Below are 25,154 nucleotides of genomic sequence, written 5' to 3' on the forward strand. Positions count from 1 at the left end.
ACAGCCAGCTCTTTAAGGACTGCTTCCTGACATCATTTATTAAGGGCCGTCCCGTATTCACCAAGTGCATTTCGGCTCTTGAAATATTGAGTTTCTTTACTGAATTCGAAACAGAATGGCTCTTATTATTTTGGTTGCCGACCCCTAGGCTAGACGGAAAAAGGCCACGCGTGGTGTCAATCAATCAGTAGACACGGCCGGGCAGTAGCACGTTTTAAATTTAGATTTAAAGCTTTCGTGACTGCAGGGATTCATATTCTTGGTTCTTTCGGTAAAGTCACGTAGAAGGGAAACAATAAATAATAAAAATATAAAACAATTAAATAATAAAAATATAAAACAATAAAATTATCACGACGTTTCGATTGCAACACAGGCCATCATCATCAGGTGTGAAAACCACATCAAGAAAATTTGAAAAAAGTTTGCCCACTTGCTGCAGGGGATCACGGTTCGAGCTCTGCCAGCCACCCTGGTCAATATCTTGGGTGCTTTACCCCCAAAAAAACGCACACCGTATGCTTTACACTTTCACTGAGGACACTGACGATCCAGTGGCATTATTCAAAAATGGGTACGCCATGTGTGTGAGTCACGGTCAAAAGTTTGCTAAAATTACTAAGAAAATTACCACAAGGATAAAATAAAGTATTGCACTCGACTGTTAAACTAATGCAGACCAAGGCCGTATTTATAGTATATATTGGGGGGGGCATATCCCCACCCCCCAATATTCAAATCTGCTCAAAATGTCCCCCCCCAAATATTTTGCTATAAAAATATTTAAAAATAATAATTGCTATGCTATGTAAATAAAAACAACAATTCGCTAAACCTTGGCCACAATATCTGGACTTGTCTTCATATAACAATGCATAGATTTCTGTTTAGATTATTGTGGTTATGGTTGTACTGTATTAATCCCTAATCTCAGCCATTACATACAATGAAACAAGAAAAGGAGAAAAAAAGAATAAAACAGAGTAGACATTGTAAATAAATAAATAAAAAGCCCATCCCATGTGCTAGTGAATTTTAAACAGAAATGAGTTTTCAAATTTCGATGTTTTTTTCTGGGGAGGGGGGGGGGACCCCCAGACCCCCTGGAAGATTTGGTCCCCCCAAATGTTATGATAGACTTGCACGATAATGGGGCAAATACCATACATAAGTATGATTGTATTTGATGTGCAGTCAAACTAAAAGCTTCTGCACGACTGAACACACGTTATCCCACAAAACACAGTCCAGCATTAAAGGAGCAAGTGTCCAAAATTCATATACCTGGGTCAGCTTGCAGTGGTGGTTCTTCATTCTGTGTCCTTCGTCCACAATCATGTACTTCCAGCGGAGCTGCGTGGGCACACCGGTACAAAGGTGTTCATAGCTTGGACACAACGACAGCAGACAAGTTGACCCTAAGCCTTCATTGGCACTAGTTTAGATTTGAAGTTTTCGTGACTGCAATGTTCCATACTCTTTGGTTCTTTCGGTGAAGTCACGTAGGTATAAAATAAAAGTAAAAAAAAAAAGTAAAAAAAAAAGAGATTTATTTATTTTTTGCTTTTTTTTATAAAAAAAAGTTTTTTCTTTTATTTTATACCTTCGTGACTTTACCGAAAGAACCATTGGCACTGTTACGGTTGCAGCCTTGGGGGGCAGCACGCGTCTTGTGTGTAACCGCGGTACAATCGGAACAAATATTCTTCTAGTGTTCCGGGAAAAGTCCTGGCAAGATATAATTCAATGTCGCCTTTGCCAGGCACACCGAGGAAGCTTGGCGGAGGCCACCCCAACACGCAAATGGAATACGACTGGGAAAAAATCAACCCGTAAAAACAAAGTTTTTCACTATAAATCCTTTATATGCATGGCGGCTAGAGTCCTCTCGTCCTCTGGCTTGAGATGGTTGCCACCTATGGGTCAGATGATTGCCTGCCACAATTAAGCAATTGATAATTAAATATAATAATTTTTTCTAAAAAGTGTAAATATGCAAAAAAAAGTTCATGAAAATAAATTGTCACGCACAACGAGTCTGTGTGCAAAATGTCAGCTCGATTGGATCACGGGAAGTGGGTTAAAAAACGACCGAAAGATTTGCACGGTCGTAAGCGCGCAAGCAAGCAAGCGAACTTAATATAAAGGATTTAAAAAGATCAAAGGTAACAGCAGGCCGTGCCAGCACATGTCCGAGGCGATGGCTACCTTGGCCAGCACGTGCTTGTCCTTGATGATGTACTCGTACGTGGTGAGCAGCACGTTGAACTTTCCGCTGCGAAGCTGTGGCATGAATGCTCGCCGCGCAAGAGGAGAACCCTGCAGGAATTGGCGGAGCGCTCTTTGTGAGCAAAGCACATTTAAAGTTCTGCTTCTTGTTCAGGGACTTGTGAAGTATTACACCCCGTCGTATGGACAACACCTCACAGCAAGTCAACAGCCAACTCACTGTTATTTTTCTCTTCTTGCAAATTTTAAAAAAAATATTGTGCATTTTTGCGAGTATAAAAATAAAACATGTCTATGCAGTTCTCCAGATCTCCTTTTTAAAATACAAATGCATCTCAATGGGCTCGACAATGATTAGAGAACATCTAAATATTTTGATTTAAAGCTTTCGTGACTGCAGGGATTCATAGTCTTGGTTCTTTCGGTAAAGTCAAGAAGAAGGGAAATAATAAAATAAAAATATAAAACAATAAAATTCTCACGACGTTTCGACTGCAACACAAGCAATCATCATCAGGTGTTGCAGTTGAAACGTTGTGAGAATTTTATTGCTTCATATTTATTTTATTTTATTATTTCCCTTCTACGTGACTTTACCGAAAGAACCAAGAATATCTAAATATTTATGCCATTATCAAGAACATACGTACACACACTCATTACATGCATGGACGTGCTACGGCTGATTTGTCTGATATGAAGCAGGCAGCGATATTACTTTTATGTATATTTTGCATCAGCAATAGCCACCTTGTAAGATATCTTCACCACGGATGGGCCCCATTTGTCAAATTCCAGCATCCAGTTTGACAAGGTCCTGTTAAAAAATATAAAGATTGTAAAATAGATTAAAAAGGCCACATTAGTGTGATATGCATGACAGGTTATCACCTTCCTGTGCAATTTACATTCTAGTGAAAAGTTGAAGATATCACATACTACGCAAAACGTAAGATATAAAAGTGGAGCAAGGAGGAAAGTCATATGCATTTACACAAAAGCAACTCTCAATGGACCATCAGCAGCAATGGGCCATTAGAATTTTACAGCTTCCCAAAAATGTTATGGGGTTGGAGCGGTAGTGGAGTGCTTAGTGCACTGCAACATGAACCCAGTTTCCCGAATTAAATTCCCAGCCAAGTGGTAAAATATCTGAAATGGTCCTTGCCCCATGCCTCCTTCACCAACCCACACACTGACCAGCATGGTGAAGTTTTGCCAAACAAACCCTGTGACTGACACAGCATGGGGAGGCCTTCACCCAGCATTGGCTTGACAAAGGGCTGTGAATTATTATTAATACTATTACCATATACAGTAAAACCTTGGATTGCGAGTAACTTGGTCTGCGAGTGTTTTGCAAGAGTACATTTTTAAAATAAATATTAATTTGATAAACGAGCGAGGTCTTGCAACACGAGTCGTACGTGTATAAGCTTTGTCTGCCGAGCGTCATGTGATCACAACTGATATACGAGTGCTTTGGATTACAAACACGCTTCCGAAACGAATTATGCTCGCCAGCCAAGGTTTTACTTTACTCCAAATTAAAAGATGCATTTTTCTCCTTGTATTTTAAATCAAGAGTTACGAATGCGTTTTTTTAATCTTAGTTGTTCCACAGCAATATATGACCACCCAGAGGATGGAAGACACCAGGAGCTGTTGAGGATAATTTTCCAAAAGACGCCTCACCATATTTAACAAAAACATTCATAATCATCTGCTTGCAGATAGCTCTCTGTAGCAGCACATTTTCCCAAGTAAAAATAAACTTTATTTTAAAATGACGGCAAAGTCTGAGGTGAGTCTTGATTTTCCGGAGCATCTTACAAATCGGGAGAATGCAGTACATCCAACTTATGCATCATTGAGCTTTACAATTACGCCAATGCTGGTTATAATTGACTAGCTTTACTACCCGGCTTCGACTTGGATTCACCACGCCCGGCCACCTTTGTCTCCCCAGTGGCGATGTTTACACACCACACCAGTTACTCATTTGAGCCTGAGTCAACCTAGGGGAGGCCCAGGACCGATTCAAATAATTGTCACCGGTGGTGGCCGTGAGCGGGAATCGAACTCGGGTCGCCGGGTTCGTAGCGAAGTGCGCTAACCACTACACACAACTTTCAGGGTGCGAACGGCAGTAAACGACTGAAATAATAAAGCGGCAATGCTGCGCGAAGAACGCCTTAGACCTGCAACACATTTGTATTTCACTTTACCCGTGATCAGCAGGCACACTCCGTTACGCTTCCGCATACGGGTCACATGACAGATGTGACGTCACAGCTCACTTGCCGTGCAAAATATATGCATTATTGCGCCCCCCTCCCCCAAAAATACAAGAGTCTATTCTTATAATTTTTGCATGGTGTACAGTCTGGAAAGTACCCACATGGCAAATTTAAAGTTTGTTGCATGTCGGGAAGTACGCTAAACATTTTGAACAGACACACATAATCACAAATTTCCATTTTATATACTGTATATCGCTGAATCTCACGAGAGGGGTACGATGATGAGGAAGGGCCCATTGAGTCGCTTGTGCTCCATGAGGTAGGTGATGAGGGCTATGGTCTGGATAGTCTTGCCGAGCCCCATCTCGTCAGCCAGGATGCCGTTGAGGTTGTTGTTGTAGAGCGACACCAGCCACTCGAGGCCTTGTACCTGTAGCCGGGAAGGGGGGGGGGGGGGGCAGTTTAACACACGGTTGTGGCATACGAGACAACACCTATAACCCAACCCACCCAAAATGCAGCCCCCCCAATCTCGTCGGATCTCAGAAGCGAAGCAAACTTGAGCCTGCCGAGTACTTTGGACAGAGCGAACGCCACGCACAGAAAGAACGGTAAAGGCTGCGGGTCTACGTTGTCGACAGAAGAGGGCATTGCGACAAAATCCAATGTTGTACTATACTTCATGCTCACGTCTATGCTGCCTGTCTTCAACAACCCGCAGCGACGAGCATGGTGGAATATCGACAAATAATAACCTCAAAGACCTCGACAGCGATCAAAAGGCCCTCACCTTGTAGTGGGACTGACAGAGGACTGTGCATTTAACAAAGAGAACAGAGTTTTATGCGGACAAGGTTCAGAGCATACGGAGGGGCAATAGGTAAGATGCAGACCTGGTACATCTTGAGCGAGCCGTTGACAAGCAGGGACGACTGGCACTCCACCCTCTCGGAGACGGCGTGGGCCATGGTGTAGTAGGACTGCGATCCGCTCACCTCCTGCCTGCGGTACTCATCATCCACATCCTGCCGGGCGTGCCTGTCCAACGACAAAAGACCGTGTGGAATCACTCTTCACCACCAAAGACAAAGATCCCCCATATAGTCTTAACAGAATATTGGGGCAAGTGCTGTTAAGGGAGTAGCACCTATGAATGCACCATACACGAGGGAGTGGGTGGCCAGCACCATGCCCAGGCACCTTTGTCTCTCCCAAGTGGAGATGATCACACACTGCACCATGTACTCATTTGAGGCTGAATCGACCTAGGGGAGGACCAGGACCGGTTCAGAAAATCGTCACTTATGTTAAGCGGAATCGAACCTGGGTTACTGGGTTTATAGTGCAGCACACTAACCGCGACACTACTGCTCTCCAACACCACCACCACCACCACTGTTTTCATAAAAAATATAAAGTCGAGTTTTATTCGTACGCATGTTGAACTTCTTTCGCACCGTACATAGGTCAACCGTGCTAATCAGAGGTGCGGGGGGGAAGGCCAACAAACTAAACACAAAAAGCAGTTCTAAAGAAATTTTTTTCATACTCTTTGTGGTTCTTTCGGTAAAGTCACGTAGGTATAAAATAAAATAAATTAAATCACGACGTTTCGGGCGCAACACAAGTGGCCGTCATCTGGTGGGACAACCACAGCAAGAAACAATTGCTGAAGTGGGCAAAAGGGGGCTGCTTGTAACAAGAGGCTATATAAGTAAGAGAGAGAGGGGGGGAGAGATAGAGAGGGTGGGGGTGTGGGGTAGGGGGAGTGGAGAAGTGCAAGCTTCAACACCTTCAAATCTAGATTGAAATTAGTTTTCAATTTAGAAAACAAGTGAGCGCGGTTGCCAGGGCATGCCTACCAGTGTGAATTTAGCAGCATTTGTTACTTTGATCAGTCTTAGTGTAGTCGACAAATACCCATGGCATATTATAGACACGTCTTAGTGTGTGGATTTTTCACCGAGTAAATCTAATGGTCTGGTAGACTAAAGCAGTGAAAAATATAATCCCCTATGTGTTATTAAATGTTGGTGAGGGGTACACAAAGTTTTCCTCGCTCAACATCATCATGCCAGATGACCAGTGAACTCTTGTCAATTTGTAAATAGACAAAGAGCCATTTATAATTCTTGGTCTTCCTCGGTGGCAATGGCCAGTGTCAACATTACTATACAGGTAGTCCTCGACTTACGATGGAGATGCGTTACGACGACCCCATCGTTAGTTGAAAATATCGTAAGTCGAAGATGGCCTAGCCTACCCAGGAGTCTTAAAGAATGGTGATAATTTGGCAAAATAGAGCAATTTACAGTACCGTACTGTATAAACTATATAATGTATGTATTTATTAATTACAATACTGTATTGCACAGTAAAATTTAAAGTAAAAAAAACCAAGGTAAATTCTTAGCCGACCTATATGAACTGCAATTTCATAGAAAGTTTTTTCAGGAAACAATCCTATCTGCTATATAAACTTTTAACATGCATTGAACACAGAGACAATTTAACTCCGTCGACCGCTGGTGAGAGTGAGGCATCGCACAAGGCAGGAGATGCGTACAGTACATCCCGGCAGCGTCCCAACGTACAGTATCGTACCTCGTACGCTGCTGCGTTTGCCTGCCACGCGAAATGTCAAATATTTTACAATTTTGTCATATCGCTATCGCCATCGTAAGATCGAAATATCGTAAGTCGGACCATCGTAAGTCGGGGACTACCTGTATTATCTTCGTACGCATCTTAATTCAGACCAGTTATGAGTTTTCCCAGTAGAGTCTGTCATACCTAGGACTTCAGTGGGTCGTCGTAGTCATCATCACGCTTGATGGAGTTTTGTCCACACAGTTGTCGGTGACCAAAAAACAAACACTTCGCAGACGAATACTTTCGTCGCTAATTGCGCGAGCAAAACATAACGCCGGAGCTTACTCGATGATGTGCTTTGCGTCGTCCTCAGAGACGTCCTCAGTCTCGGGGTGTGGCAACTGCTTTCCCTTCTTCGTGGTCTCCTCGCCGGGAGGAGGCACCTGCGGCTGAGGCAAATCTTCATCCTCATATTCCTTCAAACACAACACGATAAAACACACCGTCAAACACAAAAGGCTAAAGAGAAAAAAAAAGCCGCAAAAATAAACCACGGTGCAAAAGGGCCCCACAGGCTTATGGGACAAATGCAACTCTAATGAGTTGAAAGATAACCTTTCTTTATTATTTTATTGCCCATAATTAAAACAAGTCAGTGTGTAAACAATTTTGTTACTGAAGAGTGTACAGTGTGTTTTGTAAAAAGGTTCCCATGCAGGTTGTGCTTGCATTTGCCCTTTCAATGGAACTGAATTACAATCAGCCGCGAGAGATTTGGAACTAGGTTTTGGTGGAATGCGAAAATAATATTACGCGTCCAAATCACACAACCTTGAGGACTTCTACTGGCTAGCAGTTGGCAGTATAACAAATAGATGGCCTATCCGTGAGGATATTTATGGAAATTCAAGTGAGGCTGTGGTGCATTGGAACCAGGTGATCCAACTTCAAATCCCTGCCATGGCTAATATGAGTGGCAGGCGATATCTCAGAATCAGAATCTTCATTTAGCTTGGAAGAATCCGGTGAGTTCCGAATCTCATTTTACATTAGTCCAGCAGGGGCAGGCCAGAAAGTTACTGGTCCTAAACCGGTCCTGGATCCCCCCAACTTCTACAACCTGAATTGTCCAGCATGGTGAAGTATAGTCAAACAACCCCCATGATAAGACGTACCATGGGGTAGCTGTGATCCAGCAGAGGATTGAGAAAGTGCTGTAAAATATCAGTATTCCTTTACTCATTAAAACAATCTGAATGTCGGTGCGTGAGGTCTCTTTTACCGTGTCATCCTCTTCAGAGCTACTCTCTTCGCTATCCGACCTCGGGGCAACTTCATACCTGCGCACATCAAAATCGAAATGGTAGAAACATTTTTTTACAAACAAGTCATCAATTCATAATAAACGATTTTGGGTTAGATCGCGTTATTTATAAATGTGTTGTAACCCTCCACTCCACCACCCGACACGGCCAATCAGCAAAAAAAAAAGTGTCACGTTGACAAAATAGAAATAGTTCACTACTTTAGCCCACCGGTGTGTTGAAGAGTGAATCCATAACATTTACAAATTGCTGATTGGCCGTGTCGGGTGATGAAGGGTTACGACACATTTATGAATAACGCGATCTAATCCAAAAACGTTTATTATGAATAATATTGGTCGCGAAAGCCTACGTGTTAAACTGAAGTCATCAATTAACTGGGATGCTACCGAGGTGTAATGGAAAGCACACTGGACATACAATCAGTTCAATCAATAAGCATGGCAGCTGACACAATGGGATACAGCTTCTTAAATAACAACCCCTCGGTCGATACAACAGAATGAGTACACCACAGATAGCATGACAGATCGTGCCACCGTGGCGAGATGTTAACTCCCTCGCCTGGTACGCAGGAGGTTGTGGGTTCGATCCTGACCCTGATGCCTGCTGTATATTTGGAGTTTCTACGTTGTCCCCGTGGTCGCATGTCTTTTTTTTTATCCAGGCCCTCCGATTGTTTCCCTACACATTTAGAATCAACATCCTTTCAGAGTAATTGGTTGCCATAAATACTTAATTTCTTATGCTCATTTTAATGTTGTTAAATATTAGAATTTCTCATGATGAATTTATGAAGTTACTAATTAAATAATGAAAGTAGTAACTAAATTGCAATTGTCCATTTAAATGTTGCTTTGTAAAACGCTTTTAGCAGAAGAATTTACAGTATGACAATTGTAAGACTTCATTATTTTCAGATTTTCACGTTATTTAGTTGTGTAGCCGACAGCTCATGAAGTATTAGTTTAGATGATAAATGTGCAAAGATTATGCGACTTATGGCAAAGCTTATGTTAAATGAACTGCAACTGAAGAACTTCATCCCTCATTGTTCATAGTATAATTACAGTAAAACGCTAAACCAATACACACAAATTGTGAAACACAATTACCAAGTTAGGGCAAAATAATGTCATCATTATTCTTGGTTCTTTTGGTAAAGTCACGTAGAAGGGAAATAATACAAAAATATAAAACATCAGGTGTGATGATTGCTTGTGTTGCAGTCGAAACGTCGTGAGAATTTTATTGTTTAATATTTATATTATTTTATTATTTCCCTTCTACGTGACTTTACCGTAAGAACCAAGAATATGAATCCCTGCAGTCACAAAAGCTTTAAATCAAAAAATGTCATCATTGCCATATAGTGGAATTGTATCGTGAGAAATTACATCGCAGACAGGTAGGTTAGTAGTTTAGTGCAATGCGTGAAATACCCAGGGTTCATCTCAAGCCAGGTGTCCAGCTGGCTGGCTTTAGGGGCCTCCGGGCCTGTGAGGATGCGGCCCGATTCCGTCTGGATGACCTTGACCGGGAGGTCGCTCATCTGACTGCTCTCATCCAGTGGCTACGTGACAAACAAGACATGGTATCAAAACAACGAGACAAACGTGGTCCACTGCTGGCTGCTCCGGTGAGCCGTACTAACGGACGGCTGAATTAAAGTGCATTGGTAAAAATGCCACACATTGTGTCCGTCCTCGAAATACCAGGCAAATTCACGTGCCTTAAAACATATCATTAGCCCCTTCCGTATGTGCACCATTTATCGCACACAAAGGCACCATGTTTCACATAGTCTGCAGTAGTTTTTCAGCAGGGGTGATGATTACTATGTGTTCGCCAAATCAGGTAATTGGTGGGTAACTATTCAAATTTGGCAAATTTGGACCATGATTCCAGTAGACAGACATGGCCTGCTCTTTTTCAAACAAAGCCACGGGATCTTTAACGTCCACTGTGAAGCAGACGGCATGTAATTATGGTAAATACACCCAGTCGATTGCCTGACGGAGCTGGCTGTAATCACCAGGGAAACATTGTACTCAAATTGCAAATGTTGTGGGTTTACTCTCAAACACAGTGGTTTGCTGAAGTAGTAACCAATTGGCACGTACCTCTCCATCCGGACCCATCCCTGAATTAGAATTCTCGCCATTCTCCTCCTGCTTCTGAAATGTCAAAAGAGCTATCAATGCACTGTTTGTAAAAAAAAAAGCCAACTTATGTGCAGTAGAGAAAGAATTAAAGTTTTACAAGTGTGCACTCAAACTCCTTTATCAAATGTTCAGATTTAATTTTTGGTTTGTTTTGTCACAATTAATTTCCAACAGTGTAATCAATGCTACGTTCTAGAACAAGGAAATGTACAGTCTGAAACCTCACGGAAATCAGTTTTAACAATCACGCCCATGTTAGGGAACAGCCATTGGAAGACGACATAACAGAACTATACTCTACATATATTTGTACCATCTTATTTGACAGGTACTAGTCTACTTTACCGAGTGTTGACATCCCCAGCGTTTAACAGTACTGCTATTTTGTATTTTGGATTTGTCAGCTAACATCGGCCGTAAGCCCAAGTTGAGGTGCACCAATTGTTCCCTTCTAGCTCCGCCCCCCCCACCGTTCCATTTCCTGGCTACCACATTCAGATAAGCCCCTCCCCCCTCCCCCTTAACTTGTATATAAGATCTTGTCTCTTGGATTTTTCCTCACTTGATACAGTAATTTTAGCCGTGACGGTCCCACCTGAAGACGGAGACTTGTGTTGCCTCCGAAACGTCGTGATTTAATTGATTTATTATTATTTTTACCTACGTGACTTTAGCGAAAAAACCTAAGAGTATGAATCCTTGCAGTCACGAAAGCTTCAAATCCAGAATGACGGAACTACTTCTGAAATCCTTTCATATGCCCCCCTATCAAAACTAGGTGCGATGCACCTTCTCAGAACCATCAGAGTTTAAATATGCATATGGAAAAAAAAACAAATAGACCATAGTTGAGAACCCGATGTGAACACGGAATGGAACTAAATATTAAGAAGTAATATTTAAAACAACTTTTATTAAAACACGCTTTCATGAAATGTACCGTACTGGTAATGGCAGAACTCCACGACTCCAGGAAGTGGCCCTGAAGCTTGCCATAACGTAAGCGGCCATGGCCAATTACAGCCAACGTCAGTTGAGCGTGGACAATTAGACCCAAGCCGAAACATAACATATAAAAAATAATGGAATTTTTTTTATGTCATCAATATGACAATTATACCAAATTTGCAGTCGATACCACATTGGGAAGTGGGTTCAAATTGAGCTACAAGATTTGAGGATACAACAACAGAGTGAGTTAATAAAAAGCATGTAAAAAATAAATTCTTCTCCCGCTGGTCATCCCTGCATGTGGGCCAGTGAGCCCAATCTCCTCCCCCATCTATGGACCCAGGAGTATTGAGGCCGGGCCTCTGTTGGCAGAGGTTTTTGTCCTCCCCCCGCCCCCTACGCTACCATCCCATTATATTATTGGTTCTTTCGGTAAAGTCACGTAGAAGGGAAATAATAAAATAAATATAAAACAATCAACTTCTCCCGACGTTTTGACCTGATGATGATTGCTTGTGTTGCAGTCGAAACGTCGTGAGAATTTGATTGTTTAATATTTATATTATTTTATTATTTCCCTTCTACGTGACTTTACCGAAAGAACCAAGAATATGAATCTCTGCAGTCACGAAAGCTTTAAATCAAAATTTTACCATCCCATTGTTGTGGTCTGTGTCTTACACTGGGCTCTTATTTTGTTGCAAAAAAAACAATCTTTTTTTCGATTTAAAGCTCATTCAGACGCTGTCTCCCCGACAGACCTGGTCTTCACCTGAGGACGGCTGCTTGCGTTGTGGCCGAAACGTCGTGAGAATGATTTTATGTTTTATTTTATTATTTTATTAATTCCATTCTACGTGACTTTACCGAAAGAGTAATCTTTTTCTTGGCAAATGGGGAAAATTACCCGACCGAAATGTTCGAGTGTGCAGTGTCTCACCTTCTTCTTCCTCTTCTTCTTTTTCTTCTTTTCACGGGCGGCCTGCTGAATCTTGTGCTCGCGCACCAGGTCCGTGAGATTACCAATGTACTCGTCCGTCTGCATGAGCAGGTAGGCCAGACGCTTGTCCTTCTTCTGGTCGATAAGATTCCTGTAGCCTTCCTCATCTTCTGCCTGCACGTCCCATCGCCAACGTCAGTCACGTTATTAGTATTTTGTTAACTGGTCAGCGATGGAATTGCGGGGAGCGGAGGTGGTGAGGAGCCAAGGGGGTTGAAGAGTGCTGGATACCTATGTTACCCCTGTCAATTGTGTGCATGGACACCTACGCGTGGCGATGCTAAATCCAGTGTCCAGCAGTATATCTGGTCAAGGAGCAAATAAAGGCCCTGTAGGTTGCTGGAATGTATGTAGATTGAACTTATTTCGCAACGTATGTAGCCAACCGTGCTAGTCAGAGGTGTGGGGAAGGACAACAAACTAAACACGAAAAGCATATTGAAAGAAATTAGTTCTCCAAATGAATGGGTCCACCGATGTATGGATAAGTCCCTCCAACAACCAACTGCAATTCTAGTACTAAGCAAATAATCAATTAAAGGGATTGTGTTTGCTGTACCTACTTTGTACTTGGTTTGGTTTTTGAAAGCCAGGTCCTCCCTTGGAAGAGATTTGTGGTCTAAACAGGCTTTTTAAAGCCCCTTCTGGTATTCCCTAATTGGGTACGGCCGTAGAGCTGGAGCAGTTTCGCCCTGGGCCTTGTGTCCGAGAGAACCTCAGAAAGGGCCAAAACGGACTCGAAATCGGCATTTTAGCACTCGGCTTTCAAAAACCAACCGGTGGCCCTACAAGCGGGCTTACAAGAGAACCACCCGTGTTATTAAGAATACGCGAGGCTCTGCTTGTCTCTTTTAAACCACACCCTGCTCCCCCCTTGCGGGCAGTTATAGAGAGAAGTGTGGGGGTGTGCGCAGCACTGACCATGAGGCGCCGCATGCGCTCCTTCTCGATGCGCTCATTCTCCTTCTTCTGCTCGCGCTCTGTGTTGGCGTGGTATGTGGCCACGGCGCGAGTCACTTTCTGCACCTTGGCCGTCATCGTCCGGTGGAACTCCTTGAAGTCCTTGGCATGCTGCAGGATGCTATTCAGGTACTCCTGCGTGTGGAGAAGGCAAGCAAACATGTGCGTGAGTTGATTTCAATGCCGAGTATGTTCGCGGACAGCAGAGGACACGGGTGCCCCTATCACCGCCTAGTAGCCACTCTGCCACTCTTCTTGGGACCCTCGCTAATATGCATTGCTTCCCTCTATGCATTGAGATGATGATAAACATTCATTGAGATTATTTAGCTGCTATGCCCACATGATAGGTCACCTTGTTGCGCTATCATTTGTGGCCAGGTCAATTCTGAAAAAGAAGTTGATACCCGTGGACTTTACCTGGTAAGATACAAATTATTTAGTTGTATTTGTATATTTTAAAGTAATTTGTTTACCTTTCCTATACTTGCACTATTTCATGTTTTTCTATTGTTTGTTCTTGTAACGTTCTTGAATGCACCTACTGGATATCTGTGAAAAAGCTTTCGAGCTCATTGGATTCCTCCAGTATAAATATTATGATTCTAAGCCTAAACCTCACCTACCCTATCATGCATAACCTGCCCGATATAACCTACCCCCAATGTTTAACAATTTTACTTACAGAACTAATCTACATTTTTTTACATACCCGAGTTGTCAGATAGTGCTTTGATGACCGTGTATAAAACAGATTACATGTCATGGGCAGCAGACAAAATTACAGCAAAATCCATTGCAATACTAAGTTTCCATTCCCCTACATCTACGTTACTCGACTTCACCCAAAATTAACCAAACAGAGTGGTACACACACACACACGTACATGTGCAAATACTAACTTTGGGCATCACTGTTCTGACCCGTGACGACGTTGCAATAAATTGATGGAATTCAATTTTTTGTTCCACCGGTCCTATTTACAACGAAGCTCTTCGGAGGGGAGAGAATCCAACACCGGCCCAACACACGAGTGGGGCTTTGGGGGGGGGGGGGGGGCTGGAGGGTGCCGCACCTGGTGCTTCTGCTTGCGCTTGCGCTCCTGCTCGATCTTCTGCTGCTTCTCCAACTTCTCGGTGATGCGCGCCTCGCGCAGCGTCTGCCGCTTGCTGCGCTTGTACGCCTTGGCGTTGAGCGCCGTCTCGAGCGTCGTGTCGCGCCGCATGCAGGCAACAACCTCCTGCCGTAGCTGCACACCCCCACCCCCCCCAGGACATTGTTGGGAATGAAGAAAAAACGTCGTCATCAAACTTCAGTGATGTCACCGTGTTGGCGTTTTATTAAACCGGGGGGTGCGGAACCTTTACGTATAAGTCCTTGAAATTTCTTAGGTGGGAAACAAATTAAACACCCACCACCTTAGTCATTTCTATTACTGGAAGAGAGAGTGCACAAACATTATAAACGATGTTGTTGAAAGATGGTAAATATTCCACCCCAAGGCCTGAATCGTATGGCTAAGATGCTTGCGGTAAAAGATAAATATCATTTGTGGGTTTTATTAAAGTGCTATGCCCTCATGTGGCCACGGACCATAGAAAATGGAAGTCGTGAGCCATATCCCACAATCATGTGGTTCAAAATAACTGAGCGTTTTTATTTTTTTTACCAACAAAACTTTAACTCAGACAGCCTCGGATGCAGAATAACATCAGGTGATGAATTTATAGATACATTCACTCATCTCTAACGACACTCTTCTTTCTCAGCAGGTGGTTTAATGTCGTGAATTCGACAGCTCTGCAAACACGTGTCTTCAGAATCGCAGGAGGTGGAAATTTAAACGTATTTATTTGTTCAGACACATTGAAGGAAGCAGAAAGAGAGGAAGACCGAACAGATAATGGCTTGACGACATAAAAGAGGTTGGTGCCAGAAAGATGTGGCACTACTTGAGCATATTGGCAAATGGCGAAATGTGCAGTGGTCACCGACGGGCTATCTGCCCATGGATCATGATGATGAGGATTTATACTGGTAGGAACCTCTTGGTTACACCAGCCCGCAGGGGATTATTGTGTCCGTCGTGCAGGGAGGGGCTGGGTGGGGAGGGGAGGGTGGGGAGGAGCTGGGTGGGGAAAGTGGGGCTGGGTGGAGAGGGGAGGGTGGGGAGGGGCTGGGTGGGGAGGGTGGGTTGGGGCTGGGTGGAGGGTGGGGCTGGGTGGGGAGGGGCTGGTCACCCCGTGGTGCCCTTATAAAACTCAACGCCGGCTTGTGCCCGCCCTCACAGTCGGCCATATTTGCGGAATACACCATGCCGCCGTTGACCCTGGCCATTGACTGAGCAACCCAACGTTCCTAGCAGCTCCCTCCGCAGGAATGTGTTTAATTTCTCGCCATTAGTTTAGTGGGTTACTTAAAAATGGATCACCCAGTGCGTCAGGTGGTACCTGGCGTTGAAAGTTGAGGAGGCGCAGCGCCTTGATCTCGATGGTGGCCTTGTTGCGCAGGTCGCCCGGCAGTGATCCAGGCAGGTTCTCTAGCTCCTCAATGCGGTGGGCGATGCGAGCCTGTAGCCTGCACACAAGGTACCCCCACCACAAACTTAATTTACAATACACCTGCATTCAATGTCAGAATCAAGAACCTTATAACCTGCCGAAGGCTGGCACGGTGAGCAAGTAACTACATTTAATGTATAAATAATGATATACCCAAAACAATAATGTATCAAGTTTAATGTGAGAATTGTCAATATGGCAAAGTAATTTAAATAGCACATCCTAGGTCTCATGGATTTTCTTGTGACGGAAGTAATAAACTGTGACAGTAATGTATTATAGAAAATAATGATACATGTTAAATATGAATTCATTTCCAATGAATATGAAGAAAAACATAGCCATTCCATGCAAAAGATTTGAGGTGCTGCCGCTCTCATCATCAGTCTGTAAGCTCTACCTGTACTCCCTCTCCTGCAGGATTTCTACAGGGTCGAGGCCCTGTGGCTTGGCGATGGGCGTGATGAGGTTCTGGCGTAACTGGAAAGGCGGCACGCTCGACCCAACATGGCCCGGCGTGGCCATCGGTCCGTGTGGCGTTGGACCGGGCCCTAAAGGCTGCGGCGTCATCTGTGGGTGGGGGGCCGACTGCCCCTGCGGGGTACCCGGCACTCCGCCCGGCACGGATGTCGGGGGCACGGAGGGTGGTGGGGCAGGAGAGGGTCGGCCGGCTGTCGGGTGGCGTTGGGGCGTGCTGCTCGACACCACCGAACTCAGCGAGGGACCTTCAACGAACAATTGCACGCAGTGTTTGCGTTATTATCAACTTATGCATTTAAGCAAGCATTAACAAAAGGTGTTAGTAGTATAGTTCAAACTCCTCGTGCATAATTGCTGTTTTGAGGTGCACCGACTGTACGTTTTGCATGCAGGTCAGACCAGGACCCAGAGGTATTTTAACGTTCGAATTGAATAAAAGAGAATCCAAATCAGTGATTTACAAATTGAGCTTCGAGCACCATAGAACATAGAAGTCTTGGCCCATGAAGAGGAGTGCAAGAAAATGACAGCGGTTACGTGCCGATGGCCTCCACCACTAACACATGGCAAGAGGGAAACGGAGAGAAAGAGGCAGTGAGACCACACTAAAGAGTGGATGTGCCATGGATCACGAAGCCCTTAGGAGAGGAGATAATGGATGTGGGGTATTCCAGAGGTGAAATTTACATTGCCAAGTAAAATACAGAAACGCTAAGTCTATTCAGACAATGTATCACAAGTAACATTCTCAAGCATTAACTTGATGCTACAAACTGAGGCAAGTTAAACGATTCACAATACCTTCAGACCACGGTTTGCTACTGCCAGTGGACATAGGCCCTTGTACTGCACCTCCAGGCATTGGGGAAATACCCATTGCTGCAAAATGAAAAAAGAAATAAATTCTGACATCGCCAAATATTAGCGAGGAGAAAATAGTAATTACCTGCATAATAAAGAACAACTTTCTTTCAGCAATGCAGCGAAAACCATACGGAAACATTCAACTAGCATCCACCACTATGATTTAAATTTTTAAAAACGGTCAAGTGAACTCATGCTCCCATAAGTCTTACTGAATGTGTATTTTGCCAAAAGCCTGCAGATTTTAATAACCATCATTCATAGTATTTACAGTTAGTACACAATAGCAGTGTTTCTCAAATAACTCTTTCCCATGTCTCCATCTATTCCTGTGTTCCTCCATCAGTTACCTTCCTCTTGAATCTCCATCCTCGTTTCTCCCTCTCTTACGTCTCTCCCCGAAATGTTTTCACATCATCCTCTCATATAAGCGCTCCACGTCTTCTTTGTTTCTCTGCTTCCTTTATGTATTACTTTGTGTGTATAGACTTAGAGTTTCTGTTATTTTTCTTGACAATGTGACTTTCACCTCTGGAATGCCCCACATATCCATTCAATACAGATTGAAAACTCATTTCTTTAGAACTGCTTTTTGTATTTAGATAGTTGTCCTTCCCCACATCTCCAATTAGCACGTTTGGCTACATACTGTGAAAAAGTTCAACATACATACTTGTACCTCCTGTCTCTCAACCGATGTCTATCTATCCTATATTTCAATACCTGTGCCTCTCGCGTTTCCTCTCATATCCTCATCTGTTAAATCTCCCCACGCGTCTCTCATGTCTCTAATCTTGTCTCTTTCTCTCACCTCACGTGAAGGTAGGTGCCTTTTCCGATGTCTTTCCTTTTCTATCTCTCCTTACGTTTCCCCCCTACCCCGTGTCTTGTCTCATGTATTTCTACACTACTTTTCTCGTGCCTCTCCCTTAGTCTTTCTTTTGTCCTTTGTACGCATCCATGTGAATCTGTCCGTGCATACAGACGGCTGCGAGCGGCTAATGCACGCTTGCCAACGCTTCACGGCGCAGCTCTGCTGCTCTCTCACCATGTGGACGGCTGAACTGCGGCGGGAGGTTCTGGGGACCGGGCGGGGGCGCCTGGTGGGACGACTGCGGTCCCGGCGGCGGCCGCTTGCCCTGGACTGCCAGCTGCAGGTTCTCGGGCAAGGGTTGGCCCCGGGCAAGCAGCTTGTAAGCCAGGATCTGAGCACGCAGCTGCTGCAGTTGGAGGGGGCTGAAGGAGGGCGAGGTGCCTTTGCTTGCGACGGCGCCCTGTGTTGGGTCGGGCGTCCCAGACGGACCCGCGGCTGGCGGAGGTGCGATGCCGCCTTGCATGGGGCTGGAGGCGTGCTCGGCACCGCTCATCGGAGATGGGTGTGGCGACGGGTAACCTGCGCCAACCGCCATCGAAGAGGAAACGTGAAGAGTTTTAAATGGACTGCCGGTTTTCACTTGGTCACAATTGGTGGGAGGGCACTGTAGGGAACAGATAATTCCCTGAAAAATACTGCCACTCACACCAATCAGAAATGAGTTTGAGAATCAAGTGGCATGGGAATGTGGGTATTGATAAGAGCCATAACCATGTATGAGTAACAAGGGTACTGATTGGTCTAGCTAAAACTTTTTACATTTTAAATCTCATCTAGTCGCACATCAACAATGTGTAAATATTTACCTTTTTTACAATTGTACAGTGGTATGTTTTGGTAAATACATATAAAACGGTGAAGCATGTGTTTACTTGTAAGTGAACATTACATTATTGCCCATACAAATGACAAAATATCACATTTTCTTGGTTCTTTCGGTAAAGTCACGTAGAAGGGAAGTAATAAAATAATAAAAATAAAACATAATAAAACAATTCTCACGACGTTTCGGCCACAACGCAAGCAGCCATCCTCAGGCGAAGAATGAAACACCCCAAGCTTCTTCTTCGCCTGAGGATGGCTGCTTGCGTTGTGGCCGAAACGTCGTGAGAATTGTTTTATTATGTTTTATTTTTATTATTTTATTACTTCCCTTCTACGTGACTTTACCGAAAGAACCAAGAAGATGAATCCCTGCAGTCACGAAAGCTTTAAATCGAAAAATATCACATTGTTAGTGTTTCCCAGTTACAGTCTTGATGTGTCTGTATGCCAGCTACACACAAACTGTCAAACATGTCTTTCTTTCTATTATTTGCAAAAGAACAATTACATCAGCGGTAATTCTGTGTATCCTCAAAACAACGGACTAATTCAAAGGTGTGATGTATCCTGGTATATATATTCTTACCAAAACCCCCTTATTTCCAATAAGACTACATTTATCCCATTTACAGATTGTAAAGGGATAATTTCTTCGCGTGACGATACACTTTCGAGCTACGCATGTGCGACATTCCAAAAAAAGTTCCCTCCCTTTTTTCCCCCAACTCTCTCATGAACCCCCCAAAAAACCACCCCATTAAATATAGGAGACACCACGATATACCTGCTCAAGTTATTTTGAGGACACTCCGTAGATATGGTATGCCTGCAGTAAGTGTTGTGCTAAGCGGCTGCGAGGCCAGGTGAGTCTGACCCTGGGAATGCTGATCCATGGGGCTGTGCGGTGGAGGCAGGCTCGACATCGTTGGCCTCATGCCCATCGGGCGCATCGGTCCGTAGCGCGGATCGTCCACCATGACTTTGTCCTGCATGGATTCCATTGACTGCGTGTCAAACGCAAACGGAAGATAAATACAAACATTTACATATAAAAATGTATAAATACAGCAGAACAGCAGTTAAACATACTCTAAAACACATCATATGAAGTGCATAGGAACACAACGCTACGATTTAGTACATAAAGGATGGAAGTCCAGATGGAGTAGAAACATTAATATTTAATGTAGGAGTACCAGCATCTTAAGGCAGTGACAAGATATTTGGAATGTAATGATTCAATATTCTGTCTTCCACAGTACAATCAATTTGTTTCAATAATTTATTTTTTTCTCCAGTGTGTTTGTCTGGTTTGTAAAGTCTTATTCTATTGTTCTCATGTGACACTACCCTAAAGATGAATTTTCATATAACATCCAAGCAGCAGAATGACAAGGTGCGGTGCATTAGTTATATATAACCATACAGACTTCTCACACGCACATTTGGATACATACTTAAAAATCTAAATTAACATATTGTTACATGCCTACAAAACAACCTTCAAGACCCAAAGTGCCTTAACAACAACAATAATGAAAACATCAACGAACGTTCAAATTGACCAATATAAGCATCACACCTTGTGCATGGGGTACATGCTCTCCTGTGGGTAGCCCGCAGCGCCTGGCATGCCCATGGGGTGCCCACTGGGTGGTGGTCCAGGACTTGGGCCCATCATTCCGTGCATGGAGCCGGGTGAGGGTCCAGGTCCTGGGCTGGGCCCCATTATGGGCCCTGGTGAAGGCCCCATCATGGCCCCACCAGGACTGGGCCCCACCATCTGGCCAGGGCTGTGGCCCAGCATGGTGCCAGGGCTGGGACCCATCATGGTGCCGGGGGACGGGCCGGGCCCTGGAGAGAGGCCTGGGTGGGGGGTGCCACCCATGGCCTGATCTCCAGGTGCCGACATTGTGTCTGGCTACAGACAAAAAGACACACAAACAAAATGATTATTAGATATATAAGAGTTTGTTTCACCACCGACAACAACAAAAACACACTAAGATATGTATGGGTGGTGGCACGAATGCACAGTGGCGGTTACATTTCAATTTAAAGCTTTCGTGACTGCAGGGATTCATCTTCTTGGTTCTTTATTACTTCCCTTCTACGTGACTTTATCGAAAGAACCAAGAAGACGAATGCACAGTGGTTAGTGGAGGGGGGACGTTTTGAACCTCGTGATCCGAGTTCGATTCAAAGTCACGCGAACATCAACAAAGTGAACCGGTTCTTCAATTTCCACGCGTTTACCAACCCACACGGACTGGAGTGAACGAAGGATAAATAAACCGTCAGGGCATCGGGTGGCTCTCATCCAAACGTTAATTGAGAATGGCTGTAATTTATTTGTATATTAAACATGATGTGCGTCTTAATAAGTGGCTTTCCGACGATAGTTTTCAAGGATTCGCTTAATCGTCAAAACAATGGATCGGCTCGTCACATCCACACCGAGCAGAACACGGTAAATGTCTGCAGTCAACATTCGCTACGCGCGTGAAAGATAATGCATGCCAATTGCCTAACATAATGCGTTCGCATATCGGTCCACGGTTAAGATTACCATCGGCACGTATCAGATTATCAGTCCATAAAGGATTACACATTGTTACATGTTCAATTTGCCTTCGTTAATTTCGGCCCAGTTAAAAAGTTAAACTTTATTTCATTCAATCGACTTATAAGGGCCTTGGCGTCACCTTTACGGCATGTATATACACACAGTATTTGTAAATCGAAAGTGGTGCTGTATTGTTTACAATCGGGCCTATCACATACATAACATACGCGTTTAGTTTTTCTTTAAAACGTACGTAAACGTGGTGGGGAAAAATAAAATGAATTAAAAGTTTGTTTCGTACGCAGATACATTTCACCGTCTTTGTAAGGGTACTGTACAACGATTAACGCTCGGCTTGTTTACATAACAGGGGTGACACGAAAACACCCTTCGATTGTATTTACTTCGCTCTTTCGCGCAACTTCGAACATTCATGACAACAAGTCACTTCATGTTCCGAGGTACATTTTGCACAGCTTAAGCCGGCACAGTTTAAAAAAACAAAATTTAACCTTTAAACGAAAACAAAAGCTTATGGGGCCTAAGCAAGGCCTTAAACCTGACCACACATTTTCTCAAACGCCGGCCAAAACAAAAATCACAAAACGCTAAATATAGCCTTACCTTAATGCGCGTAATTCCCTCAAAAGCAACCCCCCTCCGCCCCCCGCGTAAGCCTCCGACGATCACAACAACAAGAAGAAATACAACATTTAAACAACAGAAAATGCTTCGTTGCTCGCGAGCGCCCACTGTAACATGGCGCCGACCAGACCGCGCTGCGTCTCCATTTCCCTGAGCCCAGAGAAAGGAAGGGTGGGCGGGTGGGTGGCGTGAGGGGAAGGGAGTTTTTAAAAAAAAATAATGAAATGAACGATGCGAAAGGGTACCTTCTTTTTCACAACCCGAGGAGACGTCCCGACGTTCGCGTCTACCCCCTGACACGGGTGGCGGGCGGTCTCACCTGTTGGTCACAGGGGCCGCAGCGCGTGCTTTGCCCTCGCTCAGGCCGCGCCCATCGCTTGCGCCGGCGGCCGCTGTTGCCGGGCATTGGGGGGTTGGGCGAACGCATAGAGAGGAGGAGGCGGCGGCGGCGGCGTAGCCGTCACGCCAAAATCCACGGTGGGTTTTTTTCTTTACCAGAATTTTCCGAGATGTGTCGGTTTTTTGTGAAATTTTTCGTCGGATTCCCATCTCATTTTTGAGCGCGCAACTTTTGCACCGTGCCGTTTTTTTTGTTTTGGGGATGTTTGTTACGGTGTTTGCAAGTAAACTGAAACTCTTCTTGTTCCGCGGGAAATGTGAGGGTGGGGAGGGAGCACCAATATTGCACTGGCAGCGACTAAATAGCGAACATACTCTTAGGTTGTTTCGGTAAAGTCACGTAGGGAAAAAATAAATAATAAAATTAATAATAATACATAATAAAAATACATAATTGTTTTTTTGATAGCGAACAGGCAGGGAGCGTGGGAAGGAGCAGGCATCAGTCCCAGAGCAGAATGTGGAGGAAGTAGCAACAGGAATCAGTTCTGCAATTAACTTTTGGGGGAAAAAAATATTATCGTGGATACATACTCTTTGGTTCTTTCAGTAAAGTCACGTAGGTAAAAAATAAAAGTTACAAAATAAAAATAATAAAAAAATACAAAAAATTTAATCACGACGTTTCGGACGCAACACAAGCGTCCGTCATCAGGTGGTGACAACCACAGCAAGAAACAATTGGTGAAGTAGGCAAAAGAGCTGATTGTGACAAGGGATTACTGGAAATAGCTGAGGAAGGGGGGGGGAGCCAAGGGGGGTGGGCATGGGTCAGAGGAGAGTGGCAAACAACACGATCCAAATGAGGGTGGGGGGGGGCGAAATATGGGTCAGTGGAAAGCTGCAGGCTCGAAACAATGCACGGCAAATTTCCAAGTGATGGGAGTGAGCAGGGCTGGGAGGAAGAAACTGGAGATGCGGATATGAAAGTCAACTACAAAGCAGCTAAGGTTTAACTTGGTTAATAACATGATTGCTCAATTTGTATCAATTTTCTCGGTTGAAGTTATATATACGTTTGTATATCTGGATGGCTTCATCAACACATATTTGATAGTAGCCCCCCCCCCACCCTGTATAAACCCCTTGACTCCAGCTTCTCCCCCACTTCAGTAAACATTTCTTGCTGTGGTTGTCACACCTGATGATGATTGCTTGTGTTGCAATCGAAACGTCGTGATTTAATTTACTTATTTCTATTTTTTATTTCTTCACCTACGTGACTTTACCGAAAGAACCAAAGAGTATGGATCCTTGCAGTCACGAAAACTTCAAATCTAGAACAATCATCTACTTCAAATAGGAAACTCGATTAAAAATACAGAGCCATGAATGATAATACTGTAAGAACGATACTTTGTAACTAAGACAACTGAAAGGAGTTGTTTTGCACAATACAGGGCACAGGCAAAAGAGTTTGGCATGGAGTAGATTATTGGACTTTTATTCAAGAGCATAACTTCTGAACCCATTTTGCATCGCATCACATTCATGACCAAAGGTCATATTCCGCACCCTGCAACACATAGCACCACCTCACTTTACCATGGCACTCAAGTAGAGCGAAAACCATTTCACCCTTGCACCACAACCACCACTGATGCCTGATATTTTACAATACAGAACAGCATAGGCAATTCATTTAAGTTGTGTACACATACGTTTTAAAAAGCGAAAACACTTGTAACATGTGAAATTCCAAGCAATGCATATGCTCAAGTGATGCATTAAAATTATATCTCATGCAATTACCTGAAGACACTGTACAGTATTGTATTTCCTGTCGGAGGTGTTGAGTAAAAAATATGCCAACTTTCAAGTAATGTTTTCCCTTCCACGATCTACTGCATTAGGGTTTCCACGATACAGCAACACAATACTACGTAACACGGTCCACGCTAATTGTACGTTTTTAATAAATACTGCTATATCGTTTCTCATGTTAGTTTCTTCTAACCGAAGAAACAGTAAAATAAACACAATTAGTTATTGACGAATCACTGTTATCCATTACACTGCTGGTTTTCTGCATCACAACATAAAAGCCTAGACCATTGCGGTAATTTAGAATGTTTGCTGTACTATACTCTTTGTTTTTTTCGGTAAAGTCACGTAGGTAAAAAATAAATAATAAAAATAATACCTACGTGACTTTACCGAAAAAACCTAAGAGTATGAATCCTTGCAATCACGAAAGCTTCAAATCTAGAATTAGTTTGCCGTACTGTGTAACTGACTCAAGTATGAGGGCCTCCCCACGCATTGCGGGTCGCGGGAGTTTATTTGACCATACTTCACTCACGTTGGTCATTGCGGTTGATGCAGGCAGAGAGAAGTGACCTGCAAGCACAATGAATTTTGCTGCACTGCCCTCTGCTGACCACTTGCGTAGCACAACCCCGCAGGAGGTAATTATACAACCTCGAAAGTACATACACTGTTCTTAAATTACCAGGCAATTCCAGAGCAAAGAA

The 25,154-nt window shown here is 43.8% G+C and overlaps 1 protein-coding gene across 7 annotated transcripts in view; it reads right to left on the minus strand.

Annotated features, from left to right (window-relative positions):
* The window catches only part of LOC144947727 (SWI/SNF-related matrix-associated actin-dependent regulator of chromatin subfamily A member 2-like), a 61,667-nt gene extending 38,984 nt beyond the window's left edge, over nucleotides 1–22,683 (minus strand). For 4 of the 7 annotated variants that reach the window (XM_078877051.1, XM_078877053.1, XM_078877049.1 and 1 more), the window contains exons 1-19: nucleotides 22,601–22,682; nucleotides 20,653–20,991; nucleotides 19,945–20,074; nucleotides 18,420–18,764; nucleotides 17,309–17,386; nucleotides 16,428–16,752; nucleotides 15,917–16,043; nucleotides 14,542–14,715; nucleotides 13,427–13,600; nucleotides 12,446–12,619; nucleotides 10,513–10,566; nucleotides 9,832–9,962; nucleotides 8,347–8,404; nucleotides 7,410–7,540; nucleotides 5,366–5,510; nucleotides 4,739–4,902; nucleotides 2,980–3,046; nucleotides 2,209–2,319; nucleotides 1,285–1,353 (exon numbers count right to left, since the gene is read on the minus strand). In XM_078877051.1, coding sequence (XP_078733177.1) covers nucleotides 1,285–1,353; nucleotides 2,209–2,319; nucleotides 2,980–3,046; nucleotides 4,739–4,902; nucleotides 5,366–5,510; nucleotides 7,410–7,540; nucleotides 8,347–8,404; nucleotides 9,832–9,962; nucleotides 10,513–10,566; nucleotides 12,446–12,619; nucleotides 13,427–13,600; nucleotides 14,542–14,715; nucleotides 15,917–16,043; nucleotides 16,428–16,752; nucleotides 17,309–17,386; nucleotides 18,420–18,764; nucleotides 19,945–20,074; nucleotides 20,653–20,982 — 2,787 coding nt within the window. In that variant the 5' untranslated portion in view covers nucleotides 20,983–20,991; nucleotides 22,601–22,682. Of the gene's footprint in view, nucleotides 1–1,284; nucleotides 1,354–2,208; nucleotides 2,320–2,979; nucleotides 3,047–4,738; nucleotides 4,903–5,365; nucleotides 5,511–7,409; nucleotides 7,541–8,346; nucleotides 8,405–9,831; nucleotides 9,963–10,512; nucleotides 10,567–12,445; nucleotides 12,620–13,426; nucleotides 13,601–14,541; nucleotides 14,716–15,916; nucleotides 16,044–16,427; nucleotides 16,753–17,308; nucleotides 17,387–18,419; nucleotides 18,765–19,944; nucleotides 20,075–20,652; nucleotides 20,992–22,260; nucleotides 22,432–22,526 lie in introns of those variants that run through there. The other 3 variants (XM_078877054.1, XM_078877055.1, XM_078877052.1) reach the window with 3 other exon arrangements.
* Between the last annotated feature and the right edge of the window lie 2,471 nt (nucleotides 22,684–25,154).

This window comes from Lampetra fluviatilis, chromosome 46, assembly GCF_964198595.1.
Source record: "Lampetra fluviatilis chromosome 46, kcLamFluv1.1, whole genome shotgun sequence".
Classification (NCBI taxonomy): Eukaryota; Metazoa; Chordata; class Hyperoartia; order Petromyzontiformes; family Petromyzontidae; genus Lampetra; species Lampetra fluviatilis.